The sequence below is a fragment of the Tympanuchus pallidicinctus genome, unplaced genomic scaffold (assembly GCF_026119805.1).
Source record: "Tympanuchus pallidicinctus isolate F22 unplaced genomic scaffold, pur_lepc_1.0 scaffold32, whole genome shotgun sequence".
Lineage (NCBI taxonomy): Eukaryota > Metazoa > Chordata > Aves > Galliformes > Phasianidae > Tympanuchus > Tympanuchus pallidicinctus.
In genome coordinates this window covers 551,907-578,656 of record NW_026294750.1, presented here as the reverse complement: position 1 = coordinate 578,656, position 26,750 = coordinate 551,907, and the positions used below count along the sequence as shown (strand labels likewise).

General features: G+C 59.5%; 1 protein-coding gene across 5 annotated transcripts in view; it reads left to right on the top strand.

Annotated features, from left to right (window-relative positions):
- Positions 1–23,291, top strand: part of FOXP4 (forkhead box P4) — a 41,597-nt gene extending 18,306 nt beyond the window's left edge. The window contains exons 3-17 of one of the 5 annotated variants that reach the window (XM_052698373.1): positions 1,250–1,339; positions 6,424–6,546; positions 7,892–7,978; positions 10,866–11,016; positions 11,204–11,408; positions 11,586–11,690; positions 12,590–12,677; positions 13,995–14,078; positions 14,216–14,696; positions 14,787–14,863; positions 15,006–15,107; positions 18,179–18,300; positions 18,389–18,455; positions 18,668–18,834; positions 19,041–23,291. In XM_052698373.1, coding sequence (XP_052554333.1) covers positions 1,250–1,339; positions 6,424–6,546; positions 7,892–7,978; positions 10,866–11,016; positions 11,204–11,408; positions 11,586–11,690; positions 12,590–12,677; positions 13,995–14,078; positions 14,216–14,696; positions 14,787–14,863; positions 15,006–15,107; positions 18,179–18,300; positions 18,389–18,455; positions 18,668–18,834; positions 19,041–19,188 — 2,097 coding nt within the window. In that variant the 3' untranslated portion in view covers positions 19,189–23,291. The remainder of the gene's footprint in view (positions 1–1,249; positions 1,340–6,423; positions 6,547–7,891; positions 7,979–10,865; positions 11,017–11,203; positions 11,409–11,585; positions 11,691–12,589; positions 12,678–13,994; positions 14,079–14,215; positions 14,697–14,786; positions 14,864–15,005; positions 15,108–18,178; positions 18,301–18,388; positions 18,456–18,667; positions 18,835–19,040) is intronic. The other 4 variants (XM_052698375.1, XM_052698374.1, XM_052698377.1 and 1 more) reach the window with 4 other exon arrangements.
- The last annotated feature ends 3,459 nt before the right edge of the window (positions 23,292–26,750 follow it).

The following is a 26,750-nucleotide window of genomic DNA, read 5'->3' as shown; positions in this document are numbered from 1 at the left end:
CGTGGCACTGTGCCCCCCAGTGCCCTGCCTGCCCAGCGCTGCCGCTCGCTGTCATTGGTGATGCTCAGCGCAGAGCTTGCAGTGATCCCAGGTCCTCCTGGAGGCCTGCAGCTCCTCACTCCCATTGGTGCACAAATTGAAAACAGGGCATGGGGGGGTGCAGGGAGGGCTGTGCTGTGGGGTTTCCTGGGGGGCATTGGGCAGCAGCTCCAGGCAGCCTCCAAAGCTACAGAGGGATTCCATGCGGTGCGGATGGAGGAAGCGAAGCCCTGCACAGCTCTGGCAAATGGACACGTGGAGAGCTCTGAAAAGCTGCACAGGGGCACAGATGTGCTTGGGGCTGCTCTGCACAGGGCAGCTCTGTGCCTAGGGCAGATCATACATCGAGCAGATCTATGGGGCAGCTCTGTGCACAAGGCTGCAGTCCCACTCCCGTCCCCGACCTGCCCAGCTCCTGAAGCCCTGCAATGCGATGCAGCTTTGCATCAGCTCCCTCCACTCTTTGGCTTTTAACTGGAATTACTGTTTTCATTTTGAAAAGTAATTAAAACATCAGACCTCGAGCTGTCATAACTGTCACATGGCTTTGTGTGCGCATTACCGATGCGCATCCATCGCTGCTAATAGCAGGGAAGCATCGGAGCCCGGGGAGGAGCATGCCCTGCACCAGCTCTGCAGGCCACAGGAGCTGAGATTCTGTTTATTTCCGCAGTGTTTGGGTGAAGTGATGAGTTTCTCCCCTCTTCTTTATCTAGTGAGGATGTATCAAGCTGTAGCCCAGTATGTAGTATGAATCCTTAGAGCCTGCTCCTTCTGCTGCCGTGCGACTTCTTGGCGCGATGCCGCTAATGCTGGTGTCCTCCTGCACTTCCCACAGCCCCAACCTGGGCAGCAATGGGAAGCTGTGGGGCACGCTGTGAGATGGCACCCGGTGTCTTTGGGCACGTGGCATGGCAGGCGCTGACTGTGTGCGGGGTGCAGTGATGCTGGATGCACGTAGCCATGGGAAGGTGCCGGGTGCTGCGGAGGAGTCTGGCAGAGCAGAGCCAGTGCTTTGCGCCGGGATGCGCTGTTGGTGCAGGAGAGCATCTTGTGCTGCCCTCCTTTGTGCCTCCCTAACCACAGGGAACCACAGTGGGAGGACCCACAGCTGGAGGGCGAGCGAGCCCAGAGGGAGGAGGAGGAGGAGGAAGAGGGGCGAAGGCAGAGGGCCCCTTCCCGCCGCCCACCCCCTGTGTCTCTTTTGCAGGCTCTCCAGGTGGCACGCCAGTTCCTGCTGCAGCAGGCCGCGGGGCTGAGCTCCCCCAGCAGCAATGAGGGCAAGCAGCCGGCGGTGCAGGTGAGCCCCAGGACCTCCCCCTCTCCGGAGCTTTTTGGGAAGGGCTCGGCTGCAAAGCGGCACTGATGCGCAGGGGCAGGGCAGTGCCGTCTGTGGGATGGCTGCAACACAGCAGGAGCCCAGAGAGAGACAGATGCCCTGCAGAGCTCAAGAAAGGTGTTGAGGTTTGATGCGTCAGCCCCTGGCTGCTTGTGCATCCCATTCCTTTGGCTGCCTCTGTAACAGCAGGATGGGAAGGAAAGGGTTGCTTGGGGTCGAGGTTGTGTTTGGGAGGAAGGTCCCCCGGGGAGATGTGGAGGGATGGTGGCATGGAGAGAAGGGCACTGGGTGCCACCTCACCTCGGGGCAGCATTTGGATAGGAAGTCTAGAGCTCCCTGATTACAGGGGAGAATTCATGCCCACAGGTGGGCGCTGGGTTAGGGGCAGTCCCTGGGGCCAGAGCCAGTGGGTCCTTGTGCAGGGGACCCATGGGGTGGGTGTTGGTGGCACTGAGAAATGCGCTTCCAATGCACACAGTGCCATCAGAGAAGGGGGGTCTTCTGCCTCTGTGCCTCGGCCAAAGGAAGAGGCAGAGAGAAGGGAGAAAAGGGACAGGGAAAAACGGTGGGGGGGGAGAAGTGAGCCCAGAGAGTGGGGGAGGTAAAAAGAAGCAAAACCCAAGTGAATGGGAAGTGACAATTTAAATAGCTGTGTGGAGGGGCTCTCCCTTTAGGCTAATTAAATTTATCGGAGAACAGCAGGTTACCTTATTAGAGCCACGTGGGCTTAATTAACAAAGGAAAGTAATTAGCACGCGTGCTCCCCAAGCTAGAGGTCCTGCCTGTGCCAGGCGGTGGGGTGGGGGCTGCGGAATGGGCTCCGGTGGGCTCCTCTCCACCCAGCACAGGAGCAGAGCACCGGGATGACACCATTCCCTGTGCCCTTCTCCTTTGCTTTTGCTCATGCTGCCGAATTGCATTTTGGTTGCAAGCAGCTGCCATCCCCTTGGTGAGGCTTTACGTTTGGGCTGCCCCATGCACCCCTGCTCCCGGCCTCGCCTTGCTCTGTCCTTTGGAGGTTGTATGGCCAGGGCACGGCTAAATTCCAACGTGCATGCAGTGCTGCTGGAATCACGTCCCTGTGGGGCCAGAGGGGACCCACACCCCCAACCTCCATGGGGCCGAGCAGCAGTGAGTCAACATGAGCTGCAGGCAGGCGGCCTTTTTCCAGCGGTGTTTGCAGGAAGGAAATGCAGTCACCGCATGGAAAATCCCGCGCGGGACAAAGGCAGTAAGAGTGAAGTCACGTTCCGGTAAGCGCTGCGCGCCGCTGTCCGTCTGTCCGGCTGCAGCAGGGTTAACTGCATCTGCCGCCCTCCTCCCTTTGTGTTGCAAAAGAACTTGTGAAAGTTGTAGACGTGAGTCAGAAATAGCTCATAACTCAGCAGCCCGGCCTCTTCCTCCCCTGCCCGGCAGCTGGAGCGGGATCTGCGCGGGGGGAGATGGGGATTAAGCGGGCTGCTTTGAAAGGAAGTTTATCTGACGGCGGTGGTGTGGGTGAGACTGGCCAGGAGGCTGCAGGGCGAGGAGGAAGAGGAGGAGGAGGAGGAAGGCTGCGTGCCAGCGCTGAGCACCCGAGCCCGAAGCGCTGCGGGTTCCCCACTGCTGGGGATGGGATGTTGGCGGGGCGCTGTGCCAGCGGCAATATTAATGGCAGTCGGCGGCGGCGTGCTGCTGAAAGCAAACAGGGAGCCGCTGCTGGGTGCGATAGGGATCGCGGGCGGTGCGTTTCGTGAGTGTGAACCCTCGGTGCCCCCAGATGCCTGGAGGTGTAGCTGAGCGCGGAGCCACGCAGCTGACGTTGGGCTGCAGCTGCGGCCCCAAAGCCATCGCCCTGAGAAGCGTTTCTGCTTCTTCGCAGTGATGGTGATTTTGGCATTTTGCAGTGAGGGCTCTGCATCGCTCACAGTGCCCACGTGCTGCAATTTTGGTGCCAGGCTCCGTCCATTGCTGCATCACGGGGTGACCAGAAATCAGCCTCTGGGGCCCCTCGGTGCCGCCGCGCAGCTCGGAGGGGGGACGGAGCGCCGGGGGAAGGGGAGAGGAGTTCAGAGCAAACTGCGGGAAATTGCTTTTCTTTTGTCTGCGGCGGCGGGGAGGGCAGCGGAGCGGAAAAGTGTATTTTGTTGATTTGAAACTTGAGTGAAATGGGTAATGAAGACAGATCAATACCAGTCCTTCTGCAGTCCCTCTCCTGAAGGAAGGCAGCAGCCCGTCCCGCTCGGCTCGCACTGCGCTGCGTTTCCATCTGAACCCCCAGCCCGGCCCTGCCCCTGTGCTGAGCCCTTCTTCCCCTGCACTGCGCTCCCTTTCCCCTGGCCGCAGCCCAATTACACCGCATTAGTGCACCTCTTGCTAACGAGGCACTCGGTGCAGATTGGTCTCCACGTTCTGAGCGGGGTTGGGGCGCAGGTGGGACGAAGGCAGGAGCTCTATCTCCTGCCATTCCGAGCTGACACCCTGGGTTTGTAGCTGTTGCATTTGGGTTTTGTCGTTGCGGAAATGGCGATGCTCCTTCACCGTGGCTCCGTGTGGCTCCGTGTGATGCTGACTGAGGGGTTACTCAAAGCTGGGATGGGTGCCCGCTCTGTGCCCCGCTGCTGCTCCCGCTGCAGGGACGGTGCGTTCCCTGCAAGCCATAAAAAAGAAAAAAAAAGTTTAAAAAAAAAAAAAAACACCAAACCAGAATAAGGCAAACAGCACTGCTCCCCAGCCCGGCCAACTCGGCTTTGGCGCTGAGCTCCCCTCTCATACCTGTCTTGTTTTCCACCCCCGCCCCATCGCTGGCACGGAGGGATTACAATCCTGAGCGCCTGGAAAATCACCCCTGAGAGATCGCGCTGGCCGATCCGCGCTGCAGCGTCGTCGGGGCTTTTTGTGAGGTGGCCAAAGCTGTTAGTAAGCAGTTCTGCGGGGTGGCAGGAGGCCAGCGGTGAGGCAAGCCCTGCTGTGCGCCCAAGGCGGATGCCAGCCCATCACAGCGGGACGCAGCTGGGGCCGAGCCTGGGTGCTGGGCAGCCTGAAATGCTCCCATCTTCCACGCTGCCCATCCCCAGCTGCAATGCAGCTGCATCCCAAGGGCTGCCCCCCCCCCCCAGTTGCCAACATCCCCCCCAGGTTAGCACCTCCCCGGTGTCCCTGTGCCGCAGCAGCTGTCCCATTCCCCATCCCCACACCGGATAAGCGAGCGCAGCGGGAGCGGAGTTTGCTGCAAGTGGGAATTTCCCATTGGACTCCAAGTTCCTGCCCTGCTCAGAGCCATCGCAACATCTGGGCAGGGAGCTGCGCTCCGCCGACGCTCACACCTCACCCCACCACCTCCCCACGTCAGCCCCGCGTCGGAGCGCGGGAGAAAAAAGGCATTTAATGCAGACAAAGGTTGTATGAAAATATAATTCCGCTTTTGTTAGCAGCCATCAAACTCTAAAAAGCGTCGCTTTTGTTTTCTTGTAACGTTGTGAAAACCTCGTGTCGGATCGAGAGCTGGGGCCCTCTCGACTAATCGCCTCTCCTTTGTGTTTTTAGATTATAGGGGCAATTAGTGTTGTCAAAACCTCTGGCAATTCTCTTTGCTCTTGACAGGGTGTCAGTCCGTTGGGCGAGAAATGGAAGGTGTTATAACTCTCTGGTAATTAGGATGCCTCCGATTGGAAAATGCCAGCAACGGCGGACGAGGGGCCGCAGCGAGGGGGTGGGGAGGCAGCCAGGGTTGGGGGGGGAGGAATGCGTGCAGCAATTAATTAGGGGCTCTCATTCTGAGCATGCTGCCAGCTTGATGAATCGGTGTAGGGAAATGAGCAGGATGCTCCCGGCACACGGGCACGGACCCCGCGCGCATCGCTCCTCACCAGATGTGTGCACAGCTGCACGCTGCCACCTGAGCACTGCTGGGGACACCGCGGGCTTGGTTGTGGTTTGAGCTCCTCCTGCGCAGCTCGTTGCTGGGGGTGCTGCTGTTGGATGGGGTGTCAGCCTGTTCACTGCTTGGCCAGTATCCCTGTGCTGGGATGTCCTCAAACCCCCGCTGCTGCCCCTGTGAACCAGTGGCAGTTAATAACTAACCCTGACCCGCTGGTGCCTGGGGGGGCTCATGGTGACAAACGGAGCTCGGCGCGCTCCTGACACCTCCCTCCAGCCTGGTGCCTGAGCAAACAGATAAGCCTTTGCAATCTCCCTTGAAGGTCAGCGCGCTCCAGTGTGGCCGGGTGCCGGCGGGGGGAGGCAGTGCTGGGGCTCCTCCCTGGGCTTAGGGTGAGCTGCAGCCACAGAGCCACCAGTCTTGTGGATCTGCCTCTTGGTTCTGGAGGTCTTCGGGCCCAAGCGCTTGGCTTGCGTGGGGAGCTTTCTACTTGCCTAGGAAGAAGCGCCCAGGGAGCTCTGGGGAGCTGTGGCACCATCCTGCAGCCTGGGGCTGGGGCTGGCTGCTGGGATCACGGGGGATATGCTGGGGAAGGCAGTGCCGTGCAGGACCTGCTCGCAGCCTTGGACCCAGCACCCTGCTTTGTCCCAGCCTGTATCCATGGTGGGTGGACCAGCAGTTCCCACAGCCCCCCCCCCCCCAGCACATGTCATGGTTCATGGTGGTCAGTGCTGTCAGCTGGAGGGAGAGCTCTGATGGGGAGCCTCGTCACTCTCTGCTCCATGCTATGCTCTGCAAATCTGGGGAACAGTGATCTTCCCTCGACATCCTCCTCCTGCATGCTCTAAGAGCCCTGGAGGGCACAGTGGTGCCCGGTGCTGCTCTGGGGTGTTAGCCATGCCCATAGGAGAGCAGGGGCTGTAGTTGGGGCAGTGCTGGTTCTCAGTGCTCCGTTCCTGCAGGCACCTCTCTGCCATCAGCACCGCATCACATCCCCACACTGGGGTCAGGGTGATCCCAGCGTGCCGGAACGGGTGCCTGAAGGCATCCCCAAATGGGATGTGGAAACAGGGGACACAGGGGAGGTGGTTGGCGGAGGGTTTGGGATGGGGGCATGCGGGCTGTCAGCATATGGGGAGGGCTGGGACCAGCAGCGTGGTGACATGTGTGTCCCTCCTTTCCGCAGGTCCCCGTGTCCGTGGCCATGATGTCCCCACAGATGATCACACCACAGCAGATGCAGCAGATCCTGTCCCCGCCCCAGCTCCAGGCCCTCCTGCAGCAGCAGCAGGCAATAATGCTGCAGCAGGTAACGCTGCTCCCCCTGGGGCTCCCATCTTCCCTCTGCCCTTCTCTGGGGCTCCCCAGCACATCCTGCACTGGGAGAGCTGCGGGTGCAGAAGGCATCGCAGAGCACACAGAGCTGTGCCCTGGGGCCAGCATGGGACTGGCGTGGGGCTGGGGGCCAGGTGGGTGCGACATGGTTCCACCCAGCCCTAGAGCTGCTTCTTGCAGTGTTCCCAAGTGCTCCTTGTGTGTAAAAGGAGTAATGAGGGAAGAGGAGGGAGAAGAGGAAAAAAAACAAACCCCAACTGCGGCAGAAAGCGGGGCCGCTCAGTAAACACCTCCGCTGGCAGAGAGAGGGAAGGAGCGATCCCACAAGCATCCTCCCCACCCTTCCTCCTGCCTCCAGTACCTGTTTACTCCAAACAGGCTGATAAGGGCTCAAGGTTGGCCCCAGGGAAAGAACAAAGGGTAAACACTACCCTGGGTGGGTCCTCCCGCAGCCTCTTTGGAGCCGGATAAAGAAACACGTTTGACTGCAAATTAAACAACCCAGGCCGGAATAGCTCGCATTCTCCACCAGAAGAAAACCAAACATCACACCTCTCACCCCTGACCCAATGTTCCCGCAGCCGCGCTCGACCATGCGGCAGAGCCCCGGCTTTGATTGGCTTTCGGGTAAACACCGAGGCCTTCCAAACCTGTTCGCCGACAGAAAAAGCAAAGTTGCTGCTGTCAGCGCTGTCAGCCCTGAGCTGATAAAGGCTTCCCGGCATCCGAAGGGGCATTCCTGAGCCAGAGCCGCCCACCCCTGCTCACCCCCCGCCGCCTCCGGCCCCATCAGCGGTGCTGTGCTGTGGGTGCTGTGCTGTGGGGCCGTGCTGGTGGCCGTGGGGCTGAGCGCTGCAGGACATCACCCTCACTGTGGCTCAGTAGATGGGATGTGGGTCTGCCTGCTGGAGTGCCCTCCGTGCCCACAGAGCCTGCGCAGGGCATGGGGCAGCAGGGGACCCCCCCAGCTCTGCAGCAACATCCATGGGTGTGTGGGGCGGGTGGGAGATTCTCCACTGCTGGAACGTGGGGTTACTCGTATCAACAGATGCGCTCACGCCTCGTTGGGAGCCCTCTCCTGGGTGCGCACTCCATGCTTGGGATGGGAGCTTAGGGGTTTGCTTGGCTGTGGGGGTGCAGAGCTCTCAAGAAGGTGCTCCCAGGTTTTATGCCACATGGGATGGCCCCGGTGGTGCTGTGCTCAGTGCTGGGTGGCTGCAGGAGCTGCGTGGCTGCAGCACGGGACTGGCAGTGCAGGGCAGAGGGCCAAGCGGGTGTTGCTGGTGTTGATCCGTCCTCTCTCCTCCCGTCCCTCCCAGTTGCAGGAATACTACAAGAAGCAACAGGAGCAGCTTCACCTGCAGCTATTGACACAACAGCAAGCCGGAAAGCAGCAACCCAAAGAGGTGAGCTCATGCAGATGGGTTCTGGGCCATCAGATCTGGCTGCAAATAAAAGGGGACCAGCAGGAAGAGAACAAGGCGTGTGTGAATCCCAGCACCTGGGGGAGGGGCAGGGGCCGTCAGAGGGGACGTGGGACTCAGTGGCCCCTGGGACAAATCCCCAAATCCTCCCCTCGAGGGGAGGGCAGGGCGGGATTGGCGCAGCCCTGCCCCATTGCATGGCCCCAGTTCACCCATGCGGCAGCAGCGCAGTGGGAACCTAGAGCAAGGCTTAGGAACCCCTCTCTCCTCCCCACTCGCTGTACGTGGTGCTGCCAGGGCTGTTCCATGCTGTGCACATTGCTGCACCCCCAGCACTGCTGCTCTCTGCGGTCCGTGCTGGCACCCACTCGAGCTTCACGAGGCTCTGGCTGCGGCTGTCATTGCTGTGCCCATGCAGTGTGCAGGGGTCGGCCGTCCTGCAGCCATCTCTGGGAGCTGCAGCTGCTGCCCTTGCTCCAAGATCAGAGCTGGCTTAAAGAGAGCGTGGCAACTTGTAATTAAACGCCACAGAGGAAAGGAGAAATGTGTCTTCTGAGAAATGCTGTGGGGGAGAAGGGGCATGGCTGGGATGGAGAAGGGCTGTGGTGTGTCCCAGAGCTGTTTGCTGTGCTGCTTCGCAAAGGAGAACCCTCAGCATCCCTGTGCTGTGCTGTGGGATGGACATCCCTTCCTACTGGCCACAGTGCAGCACTGCCGAGCTGCTGCCCTTTGCCATTCATTCCCAGCTCGCTGCTCCCAGAGCCCCACATGGCATGGGGATCCCTGTGTGCTCCAATGGAGAGGGCTGCCCCTGCTCCCCCCCAGCCTGTTCCAGCACAGCCCCCCGAGTCCAGCAGGGCTGGGGAGGGGCGGTGGGGGCTGCCTCTGCCTCACCTCAGCGTCAGCTTAATGAACTGCTCCTGTCAGTCCCTGGTGTCACACCGAAACTCCTCTTGATGTGCTCATAAATCAAAGTGACGGCGCCTCGCACCCCGTGAGCTGCACCCACTCAGCTGCAGCTAATGTAGGCGGCGCTGGGAAGGTACTGCGGCCCCAGATGGGGGGGGTCACTGGCATAGGGATGGGGAGACACTGAGAGATCCAGCTGGGGGATCAGACCCTAGCAGGGAGCCAGGCCAAGGGGTTCAAGCTCTTAAATCACGGTGGGCACTGCTCCTGCCTCCCATCAGGGATCCCCACCAGTGGGTGCCGTGGGTCGGACCCCCGCAGGTGTACCCTGTGTGCACGGTGCATTCCAACCCCGAGCAGTTTTTGGCTGTTTGGTGCACATTTGCACTCTGGGGTGGGCAGAGGGGCTCCTCGGGGGGATGTGGCCCTTGGTGTGGGTGATGCTTTCCCATACTTGTGCTGCGGAGCAGGAGGGACACACGCGTGGGTCGCAGTGTGCGGAGCTGCAGAGCAGGGTGCGCCCACGGGCTCTGGTTCTGCTGCGCTGAGCGCCCCGGGGATCCCGATGACTTCATCCGCTGCCAATCTGCCCCTGCTTCCCGCCGGGAAGTGCCATGAATGAGGCAGTGTTCGGGGAGCCCAGGCATGCCCAGGGCCCCTGGGGAGGGCGGCGGCAGGGATGGAAGAGAGCAGGGAGAACCCGGCTATGGGGCGAGGACAGGGCTTGCCAGGGGCACAGGTGTCCACCCAGGGTGCACAGCCCTGTCACGTTCTCCTCCCTGCATCCCAACCCTGCAGGGCCGCAGCATCCAGGGTTCCTCCTGGCCCAGTGCATCACATGTGGCTTCTCTGAGCAGCAATGGCTTTATTTCTGCCTCAATCTCCTTGCATCAGGGTGGTGGTGGATAGGAACCCTGCATCCCTCTGGGGCTGAGAAACCTGACTGAATGACATCTGCACAGTGCAGGGGCAGTGCTGCCCGGTGGCCAGGGCATGTTGCTGTGGGCTGCACCGACGTGTGCTGACTGCAGGCTGAGCTGCAAGCTGAGCAGGGAGAGAGGTCTGGTCTTGGGGGTCTCTGTGCCCAGTGAATGGGGCTGGGGGTGCAGTGAGACCCCTTGCAAATATGCCTGTCCCACTCTGTGCCCCATGGAGCTGCGTTGCCATGGGGGTCGGCGCACTGCTGCTAGCCTGGCTCCTCGCAGCCTGCAGACAGTGTTGGAGAAAACAGAGAGGTTCACAGGGTTAGCGGGCTGCCTGCCCTGCTAATGAGGCCGGGCAGCCCAGGGCAGCTCCCCTCTCATGGCCCGCTTGGATTAGCAGCTGCCTTTCCCTGTCCCTAATTGAATTCTCTCCCCTTCAGTTAATTCTCATGGATTTCTCAGTGCCTCCCCAGGGACCCATCCTGCCTAACAAGTTTAGGGCCCGGTTCCTCTGGTCAGAGTGTGGCAGGATGATGGGGAGCCCCTCCAGTCTGTGCCCCACGTAATGACACTGGGGTGGGCATCCATGGACCAGCAGCACAGGTTACCAGCTGCCCTCCAGGCTGCCCTGTGCCCCCACCTAAAGGGACTCATAGCGATCATCTGTGGGGAATGGAGGTCGATGGAGCCAGTGTTTGTTAGGGTGCATTTCGGGTGCTGGAGACCCCTCTCCATCGGTGATGCTCTGTAGGCAGAGCTGTTTCTCATTCTCATACAAACAACCAGCTCTGCTTGCTCTCTCCCTCTCTTTTCAGTGCTTTTTTTTTTTTTTTTTTTTCCTCCTTTTTTCTTTTTTTTTCCCACTTTCCTTTTCTTCCCCTCCTCTTCCGATAGATCAAAGCCTGTTCCTGGCGCGGCCGCCAGCCAAGCAGGCCCAGCAGCACGGAGCCCCGGCGCGCTGCCCGCACCTGCAGCCGTGCCCCTGCCCTCCCTGAGGCCACAATGCCAGCGCTCACCGTCTCCCTTTTGTTTCCCAGCAGCCGTTAGGGAACAAGCAGCTGGCGTTCCAGCAGCAGCTCCTGCAGATGCAGCAGCTCCAGCAGCAGCACCTGTTAAACCTGCAGCGCCAGGGGCTGGTGAGCCTCCCGCCGGGCCAGGGCACCGTGCCCCTGCAGAGCCTCCCCCAAGGTAAGGTGCGGAGCTGGGGGGCTCGGCGGGGGGATCCTGGGGTTGGGGCTTCCCTGCTGGGATGTGCAGGAGGCGGTGATTTGCAGAGTGCAGGAGCAATGCTGAGCGCTGGGTAGGACGGGGGGGTGGGCGGCGGGTGCTGCTGGGCCGTGTCCCCCACTGATGGCCGCGTCCCATCCCCACACAGCTGTGTGCCCCTCGGACCTGCAGCAGCTCTGGAAGGAGGTCACCGCTGCCCAGCCTGTCGAAGACAGCATCAAACAAGAGGGTCTCGACCTCACCACCAACACCTCCAACTCTACCTCGTTTTCGGCCGCCAAGGTCTCGCCTCCCATTTCCCACCACCCTCTGCCCAATGGGCAGAGCACCATGCACACGCCGAGAAGGGACAGGTAGGGACGGGCTGCAGCCGTTCTGCTTTTACCCCTGGAACCAGAGGGTCCTTTCTTCCCCATCTTCTGTTCTGTGATGATTGGGAGCCATGCAGCCACGGCTGGGGAGGTTCTTGGGGCTGACCCCAGGAGGTGCCCGAGCATCCCCCTTCCATGGGTCTGTGTCCTCCTCTGCAGCTCTTCCCACGAAGAGACCCCTGGCTCTCACCCTCTCTATGGCCACGGAGAGTGCAAGTGGCCTGGCTGCGAAACCCTCTGTGAGGACTTGGGACAGTTTGTCAAGTAAGTGCTGCCCTTCCTGATGGGAGAGCTAAGCTTTGGGGCACCCCAGCACAGGGAGTCCTGAAATTAGGTATACCCAGACAGTGCAAAACGAGGAACCTGTGCAGAAGGGGAAAACATGCTAGGCCATGCTTCTGGAGGAGGAAAGACCCCATTCAGGGCTGGGGGGGGTACAGATCCCCCCTGGGGGGAGAGGAGGAGAGGAAGCAGATGGCAGCGCGGCAGCCGCTGACACCGCTTGTGGGCTCTGCGCTGACTGATTAACTCCGCTGTCGAAGAGCCCTCTGCTAGCGTCAGGGTCAAACAAATTGTTTTCACGCTTCGTCAGAGGTTTACTTAATTAGTTCATTTGCAATTAGATCTCTTTGTAGCCAGGATTTTTAGCAAAGACATCAGAAGGAACTGACGGGCTCTCTCGCTTGCCGCGTTCCCCCCTCCTCTCAGCTGTCTGCTGGCAGTGGGCATGGTGCTGCTCGGTGAGGGCTGGGCTTCCAAAGCCCTCCTGGGCACAGTGAGGGCAGCTGGGACCGTGCCACCCTGCCCATCCCCGGGGATGGAGCTGGGCAGTGCCTTTGCTGGGGGAGGATGAGGAGGAGGAGGAGTGCGAAGGCATCTGCTGGGACCGGGAGCGGTGAGTCAGTGCATCAGGCTGCGTGCCCTCCTGCCTCTGACTCACCGGCTGAAGCCAGATAAGGCGCTGCCGTGGCTCTCCAGGCATGTTTGCACGGGGCAGAAGAGGCACCTCCGGTTTGGAAAGCTGTGCTGGGTTGGCATAGCCACCCCCAGCGTGGAAGGGAGTGGTGGTCTGCATGGTGGGGCTGAACCCGGTTGTGGCCTCGTTGGTTGAGGGGCACGTTTCTGGCACGTCCGAGCGTAAAACCCCGCATTCTCCTCCTCAGACACCTCAATACAGAACACGCACTTGATGACCGAAGCACAGCCCAGTGTCGAGTTCAGATGCAAGTGGTACAGCAGCTGGAGATACAGGTGCGTGCTGCTGCACAGTGGCCTGGTTGGAGCAGCTCCCTCCCAGCTCTGTGTGCTCTGCAGGGTGGAGCACAGGGTCGGGGACTGCTGGCGAGACGGCCTTATTCCCAAATCCTTCCAAGCATCCCTCCCACCCTGCGGTGCTGCCCGTGTTGTGGTCTGGGTGGGCACTGAGGCGTGGAGCGCTCGTAAACTGCTGCCCCATCCACAACCCACAGCCCTGCGTGAATCTGTAGGAAAGGACGAGCCATCCCTCCTGCCCAGGATGCCACAGTTGCCCTCTGTGGGTACAGGGGCTGCTGAGAAGTGGGGTGCTGGGCGAGGAGCCCAAGTGTGGTGTTTGGAGCCCGGCCAAGGGATGCTATTTTTGGACAGCAGCTCTTTAAATAGTCCTTTTCCCACTGCCTCCGGCTCCCCAAAGCGCTGTGCGTAATTCGGTTCATAGAGAAGGGAGGAGATAAAAAGGGGGGAGCGGTGCTTTTTCATCTCTCAGGGCTCTGTGTGCTGTCCCTGTCCCCATCCCATTCCCTGATCACCCCTAGCACTGAGGGGCTGCATTTGGGGCACCCGGCAGTGCTGTTGTCACCCTTTCCCCTGGCTGTCCCTGGTCTGTTGGTGCCGGGTGTCACCGCAGGGGATACAGAGCCTGTAGGGGGGAGATGCACAGCAAACTCGGCCCCCTGCTTCCCCAGTCCAGGGGGGCTGCGCTGCCATTGCCTGCTCCTGGCATAACGCAAGGGGTTGAAAGCAATTACCGGGGCTTAAAGAGGGGAGGGAAGGGAGAAGGAAAAAAGCGAATCCTGAAGGGCTCGCAGAGCTCTGCGTGCGTGAGTGGGGAGCTGCCACCACAGCCACCAATTATGAAGTTTTCAGCACGGAGCTCCCGCTGTGTCGGCGGAGAGCGTCTGCATCACGAGGGGGGACCTGTCAGCTCTAATGAGCGCCACGGCAGCGCCGAGGCAGCCGAGCTGCTCCAAACTTGCACAAACTCCGCACTGGCTCCCACTGTTAACCCCTCCCAGCCCGGGTTTGAGGGATCGTGGCAGGAAGGGAAGGTGATGGGAGGAGAGCGCGTGTCAGGTCCCATCGGCTGCGCCGAGCTCGACGCCTCTCCTGGTGCCACAGTGAATATTTCACCCTTCTCTGCACACCAGGGAGTAAATGGGTGGGGGGCGCAATTACAGTGATGCTGTGCGTCCGGGCAGATGGGTGGGTGGATGGATGGATGGAAGGAAGGACGGAGGGGTGGACGTGGGGACATGGGAACACGTGGGGTTGCCCCCATCCTGCCTGACCCACTCCCTGCTGCTTCCTCAGCTGGCAAAGGAGAGTGAGCGCCTGCAGGCCATGATGGCCCACCTCCACATGAGACCTTCGGAGCCAAAGCCTTTCAGCCAACCTGTAAGCACACGCCTCCCTCCCTGCCCCACTGCTGCCCCACAGACCCCAGTCCTTCCCTTTTTCCCCACTCGTGCCTCCCATGCCTTGCATGTGGCCGCTGCGTGGATGGGCTTTTCAGAATGTGTCATATTCTCCAGTTCTGTTCCGTTGTGCCAGGCATCAGTGCATGGCATGGGGCAGGAGTGAAATGCTGCTCATGTTGGCACACGGCGCTGCTTTGGTCATGCATCAGGTGCATCCCGTCCCTATCCCATAACTGCATCCCCATCCCACAGTGCATCCCCTCCCCACCCCATGGTGCATCCCACTCCCCGCACCGTACCTCCTGCCCAGCACAGTCCCACTCCCAGAGCGGTCCCAGCACAGCCAGCCCCGTATTTTCCCCACTCCCATCCACTCTCCCTTCCTCCCCGCAGCTGAACCTGGTCTCGAGTGCTACCCTCTCCAAGAGCACCTCGGACACGTTCCCCGACGGTTTACCTCATCCCCCCACCTCTGCCACGGCCCCCATCACCCCACTGCGGCAGGGCCCCTCCGTCATCAGCTCTTCCACGTTACACAGCGTGGGGCCCATCCGCAGGAGGAACTCGGAGAAGTTCTGCACCCCGATATCTTCAGGTGAGCGCGGGGACGGGGCTGCGGGGCTGGCAGTGCGGTCCAAGGGTGGGCTGCCGTCACCCCTCCATCCCCTTCTCGTCCTCCCTGCAGAGCTTGCACAGAACCATGAGTTTTACAAGAATGCAGACGTCCGGCCGCCCTTCACGTACGCCTCGCTCATCCGGCAGGTGAGTGGCTCAACCCAAAACCCTGCCCCCGGGTAAAGCAGCTCCCTCCCCTCTCTGCAGCAGAAGGCAGGAGTCTCCGTGACTCCTTGCATGAAGCTCGGGCTCTTTGCAAATGATGCTCTGTCCCCTCTGGGGTCCCCAGGCCATCCTGGAGACCCCCGACAGGCAGCTGACACTGAATGAGATCTACAACTGGTTCACCAGGATGTTCGCCTACTTCAGGAGGAACACGGCCACGTGGAAGGTGAGAGCATGGCACAGGGCTCCTGCAGCCCCACGTCCAGCCCAGCAGACCCCAGCACTGCTGCAGGAAACGCTCCCGTTTTTATGTGCTAGAGTCTGGTTTGTTGCACAGCTTGGGAATGACTTTGTGGCTTAGATCCAAGCATTCTGCCACCAGGATGCATCCCCAGACTGTGGGGGGAGGTCGGCCCACCAGGGTCTGTAGGAACTCCGTACAGAGTTGTGTAGCTGGGGCACAGCAGAGCCACACGTCCCTGTGCTGGGAGATGGGTGGAGGGAAGAGCAAGGCACTTGAAATAGCAAAGAAGGTTAATGATAACCTGGGGGCTGGCGGCACGCTGCACACTGGGATGGCAGAACATGCTGGGGGGTGCAGCCAGCACTGCCCCATCCCTGTGCAAGGAGCTGCCCCCCCAGCTGAGAGCTCTGCAGGGTGCTGGAGGGCTGTGCAGGCATTCAGCACCAGGGCAGGAAGGTGCTGGGGGGCAGCTGTGGCACGGAGATGTGGTTGCAAAGACTGATGCAGGTGGATTGCGTGGTTGCCTGGTTATTTAGAAATCACCCAACGGGAGAGGAGCGAAGGACTGCTTTGCAGATGGAAGGGGCTGCTGTGATGGAAGGAACGGGTTGCTCTGGAGCTGGGTTTCCCCACGCAGTGCTGAAGCAGAGCAGCTGGAGCCCAGCGCCAGGCAGTGCATGTGGGTGATGCAGTGCTGTGCAGCCCGGTGTCCCCCTCATGGCACACGGCTGCACTGCAGCTGGCCGAGCTGCACCAAGCATCACATGGGGCTGTGTCCATTTCTGCCAGGATGGGGTTTGGCCATGGGTCCATCTGGGACAGCCCTTTCCCTGCCCTGTGCCTCAGCTCCCCAACTTGTGGAATGAAACAGTGGCTGCTGCTGATGCCTTTCTCCTTCCCTTCTGTGGGCACAGGGGATAAGCATTTGGGTTTTTTTCTCTGCAGCACCCTGTGTGCCCTGGCCCCAAGCTGCTCCCCAGGAGGGGCTGCCCCGACCCCCTGTATTTCCCTTCTTGCTCTGTTTTTTCCTGTTTCACCACCAAAGGGGATCCAGACATGCCTGATCAGGGCAGCAACTCTCCGTGCCCAAGGCCAGGTTTCTTTTAAAGGAGGGAGATGCACAGGAAAAAATCACCTAATTTCCTCCTTCCAGAAAATTAACATTTCTGAGGTTCCTCCCTCAGCCCCTACTTCCCCACTCCCCCCTCAGGATCCCATCCCCACTCTGGGGCAGAGACATGGAGCAGTGTGGGGGCCCTGGGGTGGGGGGGCATAGAACAAACATCATTAGAAAAGGCAAAGAGGAGAAGCAAACAAAGCAGCCAGGTCTGGCACTGAACAGACACAGTTCAAATACAAAAGCTGTGTTGGGATGAGGTGTGGACCCCCAGCCCTGGCGTGGGCAGCTCTGCTCCGTGGCACACAGGGTGGCACATGGGTGACGTCTGTCACCTGCTCAGTGCCACCAGCACAGTGTTCTCTCCAGAGCTGGGGTCCAGCTGGGTGGGAACATTGAGGGACCACTGTGGGGAGGCACAGAAGGAGGGGTCTCCCTCATTTCCACACCCCAGTATTTCCACAGGGATTTGCTTCTCTTCTGCCCTATGCAGGCGCATCCCTGCCAGCACCTCCCCATCACGGTGCTGGTGGGGGGCACTGGGCTGCCAGGGGGCACTGGGCTGGGATGCTGCCAGCTCAGTCAGGCTCTGACCATACCATGCACCCTGCTTCTAACTGGGGCTTTGTTTGGCCGACCAGCCCCCTGTGTGTGCAGGAAGGAGGAAGGGGAGGAAGTCCTGTGTTTGCTCGCCTGAGGACGGGGGTTCAAGGGCAGCACTGGATCCTGTCGTCGTCCCCCTCCCTGCCTGGGGCTGGGGATTTGCAGTGAAGGCATAAGGACAGGGAGATGGTTTGGGGTTCCCCGTGGGGTTCCCGGCTCCCTCCGTTCCTGCTGGACTCAGAGGACAGGGAACACCTTTGGGTGCCTGCAGGGACATGGGCAGCGCTGCCGGGGGCTGCTGAGGGGCAGAGGGGGGGGAGGGAGAGGGGCTTTGTGTCCATCCTACATTAAAAAACAACAAAAAAAGGGGGGGGGGGGGCAGTGCAATGTGCTGTGAGTTTCCGGGAACTCTCACAGTTGGTGATGGGGGGGGGCAGTCCTTGCATCTCCTTCTGCCTTGTTGTGCTGGCCGGCTCCTTTGTTTATACAGCCCCCGTTCGACCTTTTAAATTGCTGTTAATGTTTTAGCGTAACGAATTAGTCTCTCATCACGAATCAGGACTCGAAATAAAAAAAAAAAAATTAAAAAAAAAAAAGAAAGAAAAAAAAAAAACCCTCTGAGGCCAACTTCCTGAAATTGGGGTCATTCTCATTTGCAAGGCAGAGAATCTGAGAACCTTAATGCAAGGAAATTTATTCAAAGGCAGAGCCCCGGCGTGATTAGGCCCTTTGTAATTATAGCTCGGAGAGATTCCACTCCAGCCTCCTGCCTCCCTCATGGATTAGCAAGTGAGTCGGAAAAATACACAGGATTTAATTAGAGGCAAATTAAAATTGGTAATGAAATAGGGGCAGTAGCAAATGGCAGGGAGTTGGAAGGGGAAAAGGGAGCCGGTATCTCTCGGGGCTGCGCTGTCTGCCTACGTGTGCGTCTCTTTATTTTACATTTAGAGATGTAAAGATGGTCGACGTAAAGAAGAAAGGGAGGGAAAGGGCCCAAAAGGGATTGGGGAGGGGGAAGGAAGGAGGAGAGCTGTGTGTCCGCAGCAGGTGCTCAGGTCTCGCTGGTGTCACTGCCCCTTGTCCTGCTCGGTCCCCATCCCAGTGCCAGCATCGGGCTGAGGGTCACGGCCGTGTCCTGGGCTTGGCTCAGGGCTCAGCTCCCCAGACCTCTGGGCATCGCAGAGCCGTCACCTCGGGGCAGGCTGTCAGCCCAGGGTGAGCGGTGGCACCGCGGGGGTTGGGGAGGAGGAGGAGGAGAAGGAAGGCAGCTTTCAGGCTGTGGGCGTCAGGGCATGGCTGTGCTGCTGAGCTGCGTCGTCCCCTCCTGCAGAACGCCGTCCGCCACAACCTGAGCCTGCACAAGTGCTTCGTGCGCGTGGAGAACGTCAAGGGCGCCGTGTGGACCGTGGATGAGCACGAGTACCAAAAGCGAAGGCCACCAAAGATGACAGGGTGGGTGCCGCCCCCTCCTCTGCTGGCAGCGCTGCGGCTCTCGGGGCCGGCGGTGCTCAGACTGCTTTCTGCTCTCTGTCTTCTGCAGGAGTCCGACTTTAGTCAAAAACATGATTTCGGGACTCGGTTACGGAGCACTTAATGCAAGCTACCAGGTGAGGATGCTCCGCTCATCCCCATCCCCTGCAGCACGCAGCCAGCCCTGCCCTGCTGTGGGCACGCTCCACTTCCCGTGCTGGCAGCGCACAGCCGTGGTGCCGTGCCATCGTGGCGGCACTGCGGTGGCACTGAGCAGCCTCTGCTGCCCCATGGAAATCCCACTGCACCGCACAGGCGTTCCCCCATCGCACCCCTTTGCTCGTTGCAGGCAGCGCTGGCAGAGAGCAGCTTCCCTCTGCTCAACAGCCCCACCATGATCAACACGAGCTCTGCCAGTGGGATGCTGCACGTGGGCCACGACGACGTCAGCAGCACAGTGGAGCAAGTCAACAGCAACGGCAGCAGCAGCCCGCGCCTGTCCCCGCAGCAGTACAGGTTGGTGGGGGGGACAGGGGGGCAGCCACGTCCCTGCAGGGTGTGGGGTTGGAGGAAGGGTGATGGCGCTGCTCGGTGCCCCTGGTGGCTCATAGCCCTCACCGAGGAGCAGTCTGGTGTTACCTATGGTGTACAGACCGAAGGCTGAGTGCCAGCAGGGCCGTCCCCGCGAGGTGGAGGGCTCAGCCCCTCTCTCCCCCCTGCAGCAGCCACCCCGTGCACGTGAAGGAGGAACCAGCCGAGGCTGAGGACGACAGCCGGCCCGTCTCGCTGCTGGCCACCGCCACCCAGAATGTGACAATTCCTGACGACAGGGACCTGGAGGAGGAGCTGCCGGTGGAAGACTTGTCCTAAGGACCTCGAGCGCTGCCCGCGCTCCGGCTGCAAACAAAGCCCGGCTCCCGGCTCCCCAAGGTGACCTCTGGCGTTCACCCGTTTCTTCAAGGCACTTCCACAAAGCAAAAGGGTTTCCTCGGGGCACCCGTCCGGCTCCCCACTGCCCAGCGACTGGTGGGTCCCCGGCGCGGGGGACATGTGGCAAAACAAGAAACAAACCCCCCTGAGCTGAACGTTGTCCCCCCTGCTCCCTTGGTTAGTAACTGGTGAACGAGGATGGTAGATTGTTTCTGTCCGAAGTCGTCCCTCCTTCCTTCCCCACATCCACACTCCAAGGAAGGCTCCTCCGTCCCCTCATCCCGCACCCTGTGGCTGTGGGCTCTCTCCAAGACGCGGCTCCATGATGTCCCCAGATCCCCAGCGACCGCCCCAGGGAGGCAGGACCCCTCTGCTGAGCCTCCTCCCAGTGGGTTTTGCACTACGAGGACCCGCGGTCCTTTCCCACGTGCTGCCTCCATCCGGCTTTGGGGGAAGAAACCGCAGAAATGGGGCCGAGATCTGTGCTGCAGCCTCACACCACCATCCTGCACCCGCTGGGACCCTGCGTGTCTGCACAGCCCTGACGTCACCACCACTGGTGCTGCCCACTCCCCCCGTGCCATCCTCCAGTCTCCATCGGGCTGGTGGCATCCAGGTGGTGACAACCGTCCTGGCTGGGCACTGAGGACAAAGCTCTGGCTGCATCTTGGCATTGGATGCAGCGATGGTGGCTTCTCACTGCCGGACCCATGGAAGGCTGGGATGGAAAGAAGCTCCTCGCTGCGGCTGGGATGGGCTCTGGGTCTGCAGGAGCCACAGAAAAGGTTGGCACGTGGAGTCCCACCAGCAAAACCCTGCCCAGGGCTCCAACGCTGCCATCCACGTCAGGGGGGACGGGCTCGCTGGAGCCGGGCTCTTCATTCCCCATTTTGCCTTCGTTCCGTCCTCCTCTTGTGTGCGTTGCGCGACTGCGTCCAGATGGGAAGATACCAAAAGATGTCTAGAGACAGCAGGTCCGTAGTTCAGGTGAACAGATGGTATTGATGCCAAAAAGAAATGTTAATAATAACGAGAACGACACAACCAAACACCCCTCTTCTCCCTGCGCTTTCTTTCTCTGGTGGCAGTGGTGGTACCCAGGCTCCCCATAGCCTGGGCTGCTCTTGGTGGACCAACAACCCCCTCCTCTCCTGGGGGATGCATTGGTGTGCAGCATTTCTCTAGGGTCAGACCTCCTCCTTCCTCTGCTATGGGGTGAGAGCTGGAGTGCAGTGGGGCTGCGTGGGGCACCTTGTGGGTCTGCTGCCCCCAGAGCTGTGTTTTGTGGTGAAAATGGGACGCGTGTTGTGGGGCGCAGGCAGGGGATCCCCGGGTGAGCACTGTTTTGTACCCATGCATCACCTCAGCAACGTCCCCAAGGTGCTGGTGACCCTGCAGCGTGTATCCCCTAATTCAGGTCACTGCAACACCTGCATGCGGGGATGGGGCTCCCAGGAGGCCGAGCAAAACCCCCCCGTACTTGAAGGGGCGTCCCCCTGTTGCACCGTCCAGGCGATGCTGAACCCCAAAGCTCATCCTGGTGGGGGGTCACCTGCATCCCGTGTACACCCCCCAAAAAAACCCGCAGCAATAGAAAGCAGTGGGTTATTCTACGATGGGAAGATCCCTCGGCCCAGCTCGCCGTGCCGCTCGGAGCACGGAGCGCTGCCGGGCTCTCCCCTCGCTAGGTGTCCCCACTCGCCCCGCGTTCCGCCGCTCCATCGCCGCTGCCACCGCCGCAGACGCACAAGCAGAGCGCAGCGCCGAGCATCCCCGTCACCCCCACCAAAGAATTCCCCCCCCTCCCCCCACTCACACACCCCTCCCCCTACAACTTTAATTTTTTTTTTTTCGTTTTTTTTATAAGTTATTGTTTTAAACAAGTTTACAGCTCCGCGTGGAGGTGTGGATGAAGGTTGGCCGGTGCTGTGCGCTGCTGCTTTCCTGCCCTACAGAGGGGCGGGGGGGGTTGAGGAGGGAGGATCTGTCTGCCGTGTTGGTGCCCCCCGCCTCCACCCGCACCCTCTGCAGCTCAGTTTCCCCTCAGCATCCATCCAGGCTTCATTTTTGTCCTTTCGACTTAGGAAGACTTCTTTCTTATCCATACAAACACTGGCAGTGCTTCCCCTTCCCCCTTCCCCCTCCTCCCTCCCCCCTCCCCACCCCTCCGTGCCCTTTGCTGGAGCTTTCAGCGTCGATGCTTTGGGGATTGTGGGGAACATTGGGGTCCCAAGCAGGGCAGCCTTCCGTGCCCTCCCAACTCAATGGGGCAGTGTGGCCGTGGGGTGCCAGGCAGGAGTTGTTGTCCCCAAGCATGAAGGTCCCTCCAGCCAACAGAGCCTGCTTTCCTCACGTGCTTTGGGGGTCCTGAGCACCCTGATGGCCCCGGGGAGGGGACGAAGTGCCCTCTTGCTGCTGTTCCCACTGAGGGACGCTGCATTCCGGGGGTTGAGGCACAGCTGGTGGCACCTGGTGGCTCTGGTGACACTTTGCTGATGTCGCCAGCCCTGCATCCCTCTGCCTGCGCTCTGCACAGCTCCCACCGCTCCTCTCCTTGGAGCTGCCTGTTTCCATAGCTGCTCTCTTCGCTCTTCTTCTCTTCCCAATTTCCCTCTGGGGATTTCATTTTCTTAGCAGCTCTTCCAGCGCTGTTTTCCTGCACTGGGCTGAGTGAAAGCAGGCACAGCGTGGGCACACAGCACGCTGGCACACCTGCAGGCGCTCTGTGCTCCCCCTTGGGCTGTGCTTTGTGATGTTTCAGCTGTCCAGCGGTACAATCGCCCCAAACTCCCCCCAGAACTGCAATGAGGTCCCCCCTGCTCCCCCAACCCCTCCTCGCCCTGTGCCCCATAAGTTGTTAGCCGCAATCCCGGCTCGCGTGAGCACCACATATATATATTATATATATATAAGTAAATATATAAATATAAAGGAGGTTTTTTTTTAAAAAAAAAAAAACAAAAGCAAAAACAAAGACATGCACAGGTTTTTGGGATGCCCCGTGGCTCCGAGCCCTGCCTCCCCCCCAGCCAAAGTGGGACCACGGTGGGGGGGATGCGGGCGCCACGCATCGCCCTGCTGCTCTCAGGGCCGAGCGGCCCCACGCACAGCCTGCACCCCACCAGGGACGGACGCCCCCAGCCCCGGCGCGTGTTTCCTTTTCTGCCGGTTGGGATTTGTACAGAATTCCACGTCTTACCTCAAACACGTGTCTGGCGCAGGGGAGAAGGGGAGGAAGGATTGAGGACCAAAGGCAGCGCGTGGCGGAGCCCCGTGTCTGTATATACGGAGATATGTACATACTGGTTGGAAACCCACTGCCACGAGCTGCTCTCTTGCGTTGGGATGCTGGCTCTGCTCGCGGCAGCGGCTTCTCCCTCACTGATGTCCAGAAGGATGAACTCTGTTTTCAATGTCTTTTTTTTTTATTATTATTATTATTTTTAACGCTGATTCGTTTTGTGTGGAATCGGTGGAGGGGGGGCGAGGAGGGGCCCAGCGTGGGGGCAGCGCTGGGTGCCGGGGGGGGGAGGGACAGCAGCAGCCCAAACTGCATTAAACCAAAGGGTTTCTGTGCTTTGTTTACATGACTGTCCCACGTCGCCGCCCAGGAGGAAGCCCCCACGTTTGGGTTTTTGTCCTGGAAATGCTGTGGGAGGCGGGGAACGGGATGGAGCCGGGCAGTGGGGACCCCCCTGCAACCCAGCGCTGGGCTGAGAGCCCCTCATGGTGCAGCCCAAGGGGGGGGGGGGGGTGAGGGGGAGCATCACCCACCAACACTTCTCCTTTATGTCCCCATATTTTTTCCCCCTCGTTGCCGGGGAGGGGCCGGAGGGAGGTGGCTGGGGGGGATATGTACGAAGCCCCCTCCCCGCCGCCGCATCCCTCGTGCTGTATAAAGGAAATAGCGTTGCTGTGTATTTGTACTCCGACCTTCCGTGTGTCTGCTTTGGCAGACGGTAAACCCTTGTACAGTAGGTCTAGCTGCATGTAATCTGTATGGACAACGGCATTATAAAATGCAATAAAAGGAATTACCTATCGTCTGCGGTGCTGCCTGCTTCGTTGCGGTTATGGGTGAATGCAGCATCTGTGGGTTCTTCCAGCACTGCTGTGGAACCCATGTGTGCCAGAGCTCCCATTCTGGTGGGGCTGCTGGCTGGGGTCGTATCCCGCTGGCGTTGCAGCAGCCCTCGCGTCCCCGGGTGCTGGCAGCTGTGCAATTGCTGTCGGCTGCCAAGAAGGGAGGAATTTTTGGTTCCCAGCACAAGTCGGCACTGGAGAGCTGTGTTGGTAATGGGAGCCAAGAGGAGCTCGGCTTCACTGCAGGTTCAGCCCTCTGCGGTGGGGTTGGATGGGATGGGGTGGCATGGAATGAAATATAGTGGTGTAGATGGGATGGGATGGCACAGTGCAGATTGTATGGGATGGCATGACATGACGTGGTGAGATGGCAGGGGGTGGGATGGCGTGGAGTAGATGGGATGGCAGGGATGGTGAAGGTGGGATGGGATGACATGTATGGCATAGGATGGTGTATTGGGATTGGGTGGCGTGAGAAGCATGTTATGGTGTAGATAGGATGAGAGAGCATGGGATAAAATGGGATGGGACAGCATGGGAGGAGATGGCACGGCATGGAATGAGATGAGATGGCGTGGAATTGGATGGGATGTCATGGCATGGCACAGTGTAGATGGGATGGCATGGCACAGGATGGCATGGCATGGTGTAATGGGATGGGATGGCACGGAATTGGACGGCACGGGATCGCATGGGGCAGCAGTGGCCCCAGGAAAGGCATAGAAGCAGGAGCTTCCCTCCTCATCCTCACCCCCCACAGCAGCAGCCCCTGCTCCATGCTGCTGCGTGGGGTTTTTCCAAAGGCTGGCACAAGGGTGAGTTTCTGGCTGTTGGCTGGAGTTAGCTAGCAGTAGATCTGCCAGTACAAAAACTAGCAATAAAAATAAAAATAATTAGTAAGTGAGAGAGTGTTTGCCCTGAGGGACCTTTTCCCCTACCTTAAAAAAAAAATGGAAAAAAAATCCCACGGTGCAGCATTCTCACCTGTGTGTTCCACAGCCTGGGCCTGGGGATGAGAATGGGGATGGAGATAGGGATGGAGATGGGGATGGAGATGGGGATGGAGACACGGGTGTGGATGGAGGTGAGGATGGGGATGGGGACAGAGATGGAGCAGATTCCAATTGCTGCAGAGGCCCTCAGCCAGCTCTCAGCCCCCCGTTTCACAGCCCAGCTCAGTGGCTCGCTCCCATCTGTGTCTGGACCCTGCCAATATTCATAGTCTGTTATATCCCCTTTCCCTCTGCTGCTCTGTCTCTGGCCAAACTTTCTTAATCTTTTTTCCAGTGGCCATTTTCCAAGGCTCCCTGACCCACAGCCACTCGCCCGTGAGTTCCTGGGGTGCACTGAGTGCATCTGTGCCAACTGTGTGCTGACAGCTGAGCACCCATGGGTGCGAGAGCCACAGGAACCCCCCCACCCCCACCCCCTGCATCACGGGCTGGGGCGGGTCTGGGGGCTGCACGTGCCTCTGATTGATTTAACGCTTGGAGATCAGAGCTTTCCAACTAGAGATTGTTTTTCCTTTTTTTGTTGTTGTTTTGTTTTGTTTTTCTTTGCTAGGGACGTGCGAGCTCGTTTTGATTGCTAAACCAGCGCATGGCGACGAGGGGGAGACTGGGATTGGGGGCACCCAGCTCAATCCTCCCTGCACCCCTTCCACCAGGGTGCTGCTGTGCCCCGGCTCCGTGCTCGGCCCTGAAGCGCAGCCCGGTTTGGGACGTGACGCTGCTTTGGGATGTGACCCCATGCTGGGATGCCCCACGGGTGAGCGGTGGCCTCTGGTGCAGGCTGAGCTCCTGCTGCGCTCAGTGCACCCTCATTAGGGCCGCCCTCATCCTTGTGGGCATTCAGCTAAAAGGTTGCACTGCTGGTAAAAAATACAGCAGGGTAAGCACAGCTCTCAAATATTTGTATGGGGGGGGGGGGGGGGGGGAGAGAAAAAAAAAGGGAAAAAAAAGGATGATTTTGGTTGTTTTATTGTCAGTTTGTGTCTTTGCTTCTATAAAGAGCATTAAGGAATTGCAGCAACTGCAGTCAGGGAAAGATGGGACCAAAGGAGCAGCAATGGGTTTCTCTGTGCTTTCCTCTCCCTCGTGCTGTGGTTGGACTCCAGCAGCCTCTTCACGTGGCAGGCCCTTAACCCTGACCCTGACCCTAACCCTAATAACCCAAACTCTAAGCCTAACCCCGATCCTAACCCTAATAGCCCTAAATGCCCTGACCCTGACCCGTCCCCATTGAGCAGCCCATGAGCTCTACCTGCCCGCAGCCCCTTCCTTTTCCTGTCACCCAGGCAGCATCACCACAAGCCCCTGGAGCCGGGGGGGGAGAGCAGGGGGCACAGGGCTCTGCTCCAGCACTGCTCTGTGTGGGGTGGGCTGGGCCTGCAGCCCCCCACCACAGCATGGAGAGAAAAGGGGGTTTGTTGGGGGCGAGGTGTGACCCAGCAAAGCGGGGGCTGCAGGGAGCAGCGAGACCCCCCCCCTTGTCAGCCTCCTACCCCCAGCGCTGCCCCTGGGGGGGGAAGCACAGTGCAGAAGGGAAGCTTTTAATTTTTCCATCTTTGAAAGATGAACATTCATGGGGCCTTTTGCTTTTTTTTTTTAAGTTTAAATGTCTGTTTCCTATTTATTTATTATTATTATTATTTTTAATATTATTTACAGAAATAGCTCGTGACTCATCAGAAACCTTGGAGCAGAAAACCTCGAACAGAGGGGTCATTCACTGGGAACTGGAAGCTCCCTCCCCCCGCCCTGCTCTGCTCAGAAGGCTTTCGGGCTGTTATTTTGCTCAGGGATTTTGTGTGCGCCCGGCTCTGTGACCACGCAGACAGATCAGGGGTTATGGACGTGGACCTATGCAAACACAGCTCTGTCTGCACAGCCCGGCTCTGTCGAAATACAGCCCCATTCGTGGCTCTGCAGCCCGGATTTGGGGTTTCTCTGTTGTTTTCACATTGCGTTTTCTTTTCGGTGTTTATTTTTGCTCTCGAAACTGCAAAGAGTGCAGGGCGGGATGGGCGCCTGCAGTGTTGCAAAACTCACTTTAAACTGCAAAGCTGGGGCTTTGTGCAGAGCCCATGCTGAGCCTGGATCTGGGAGTTGGCTTCCAGCCCCTTTAAATCCCCATTGCCCATCCCCACCCCATTGCACCCCACAGCCCATCTGCACTCCGTTGTCCATCCCACCCCACTGACCATCCCTACCCCATTATCCATTGCACACCACTGCCAGTCTCCACTCTGTTGTCCAACTCACCCCACTGTCCATCCTGCCTCACTGCCCATCCCCACCCCACTTTCCAACCCATCCCATTGCCCATCCCTGTGCTGTTGCCAATTCCATCCCATTTCTCACCTCCTTCCCATTGCCAATCTTACCCCATTGCCCATCCCACCCCACTGCCCATCCCCA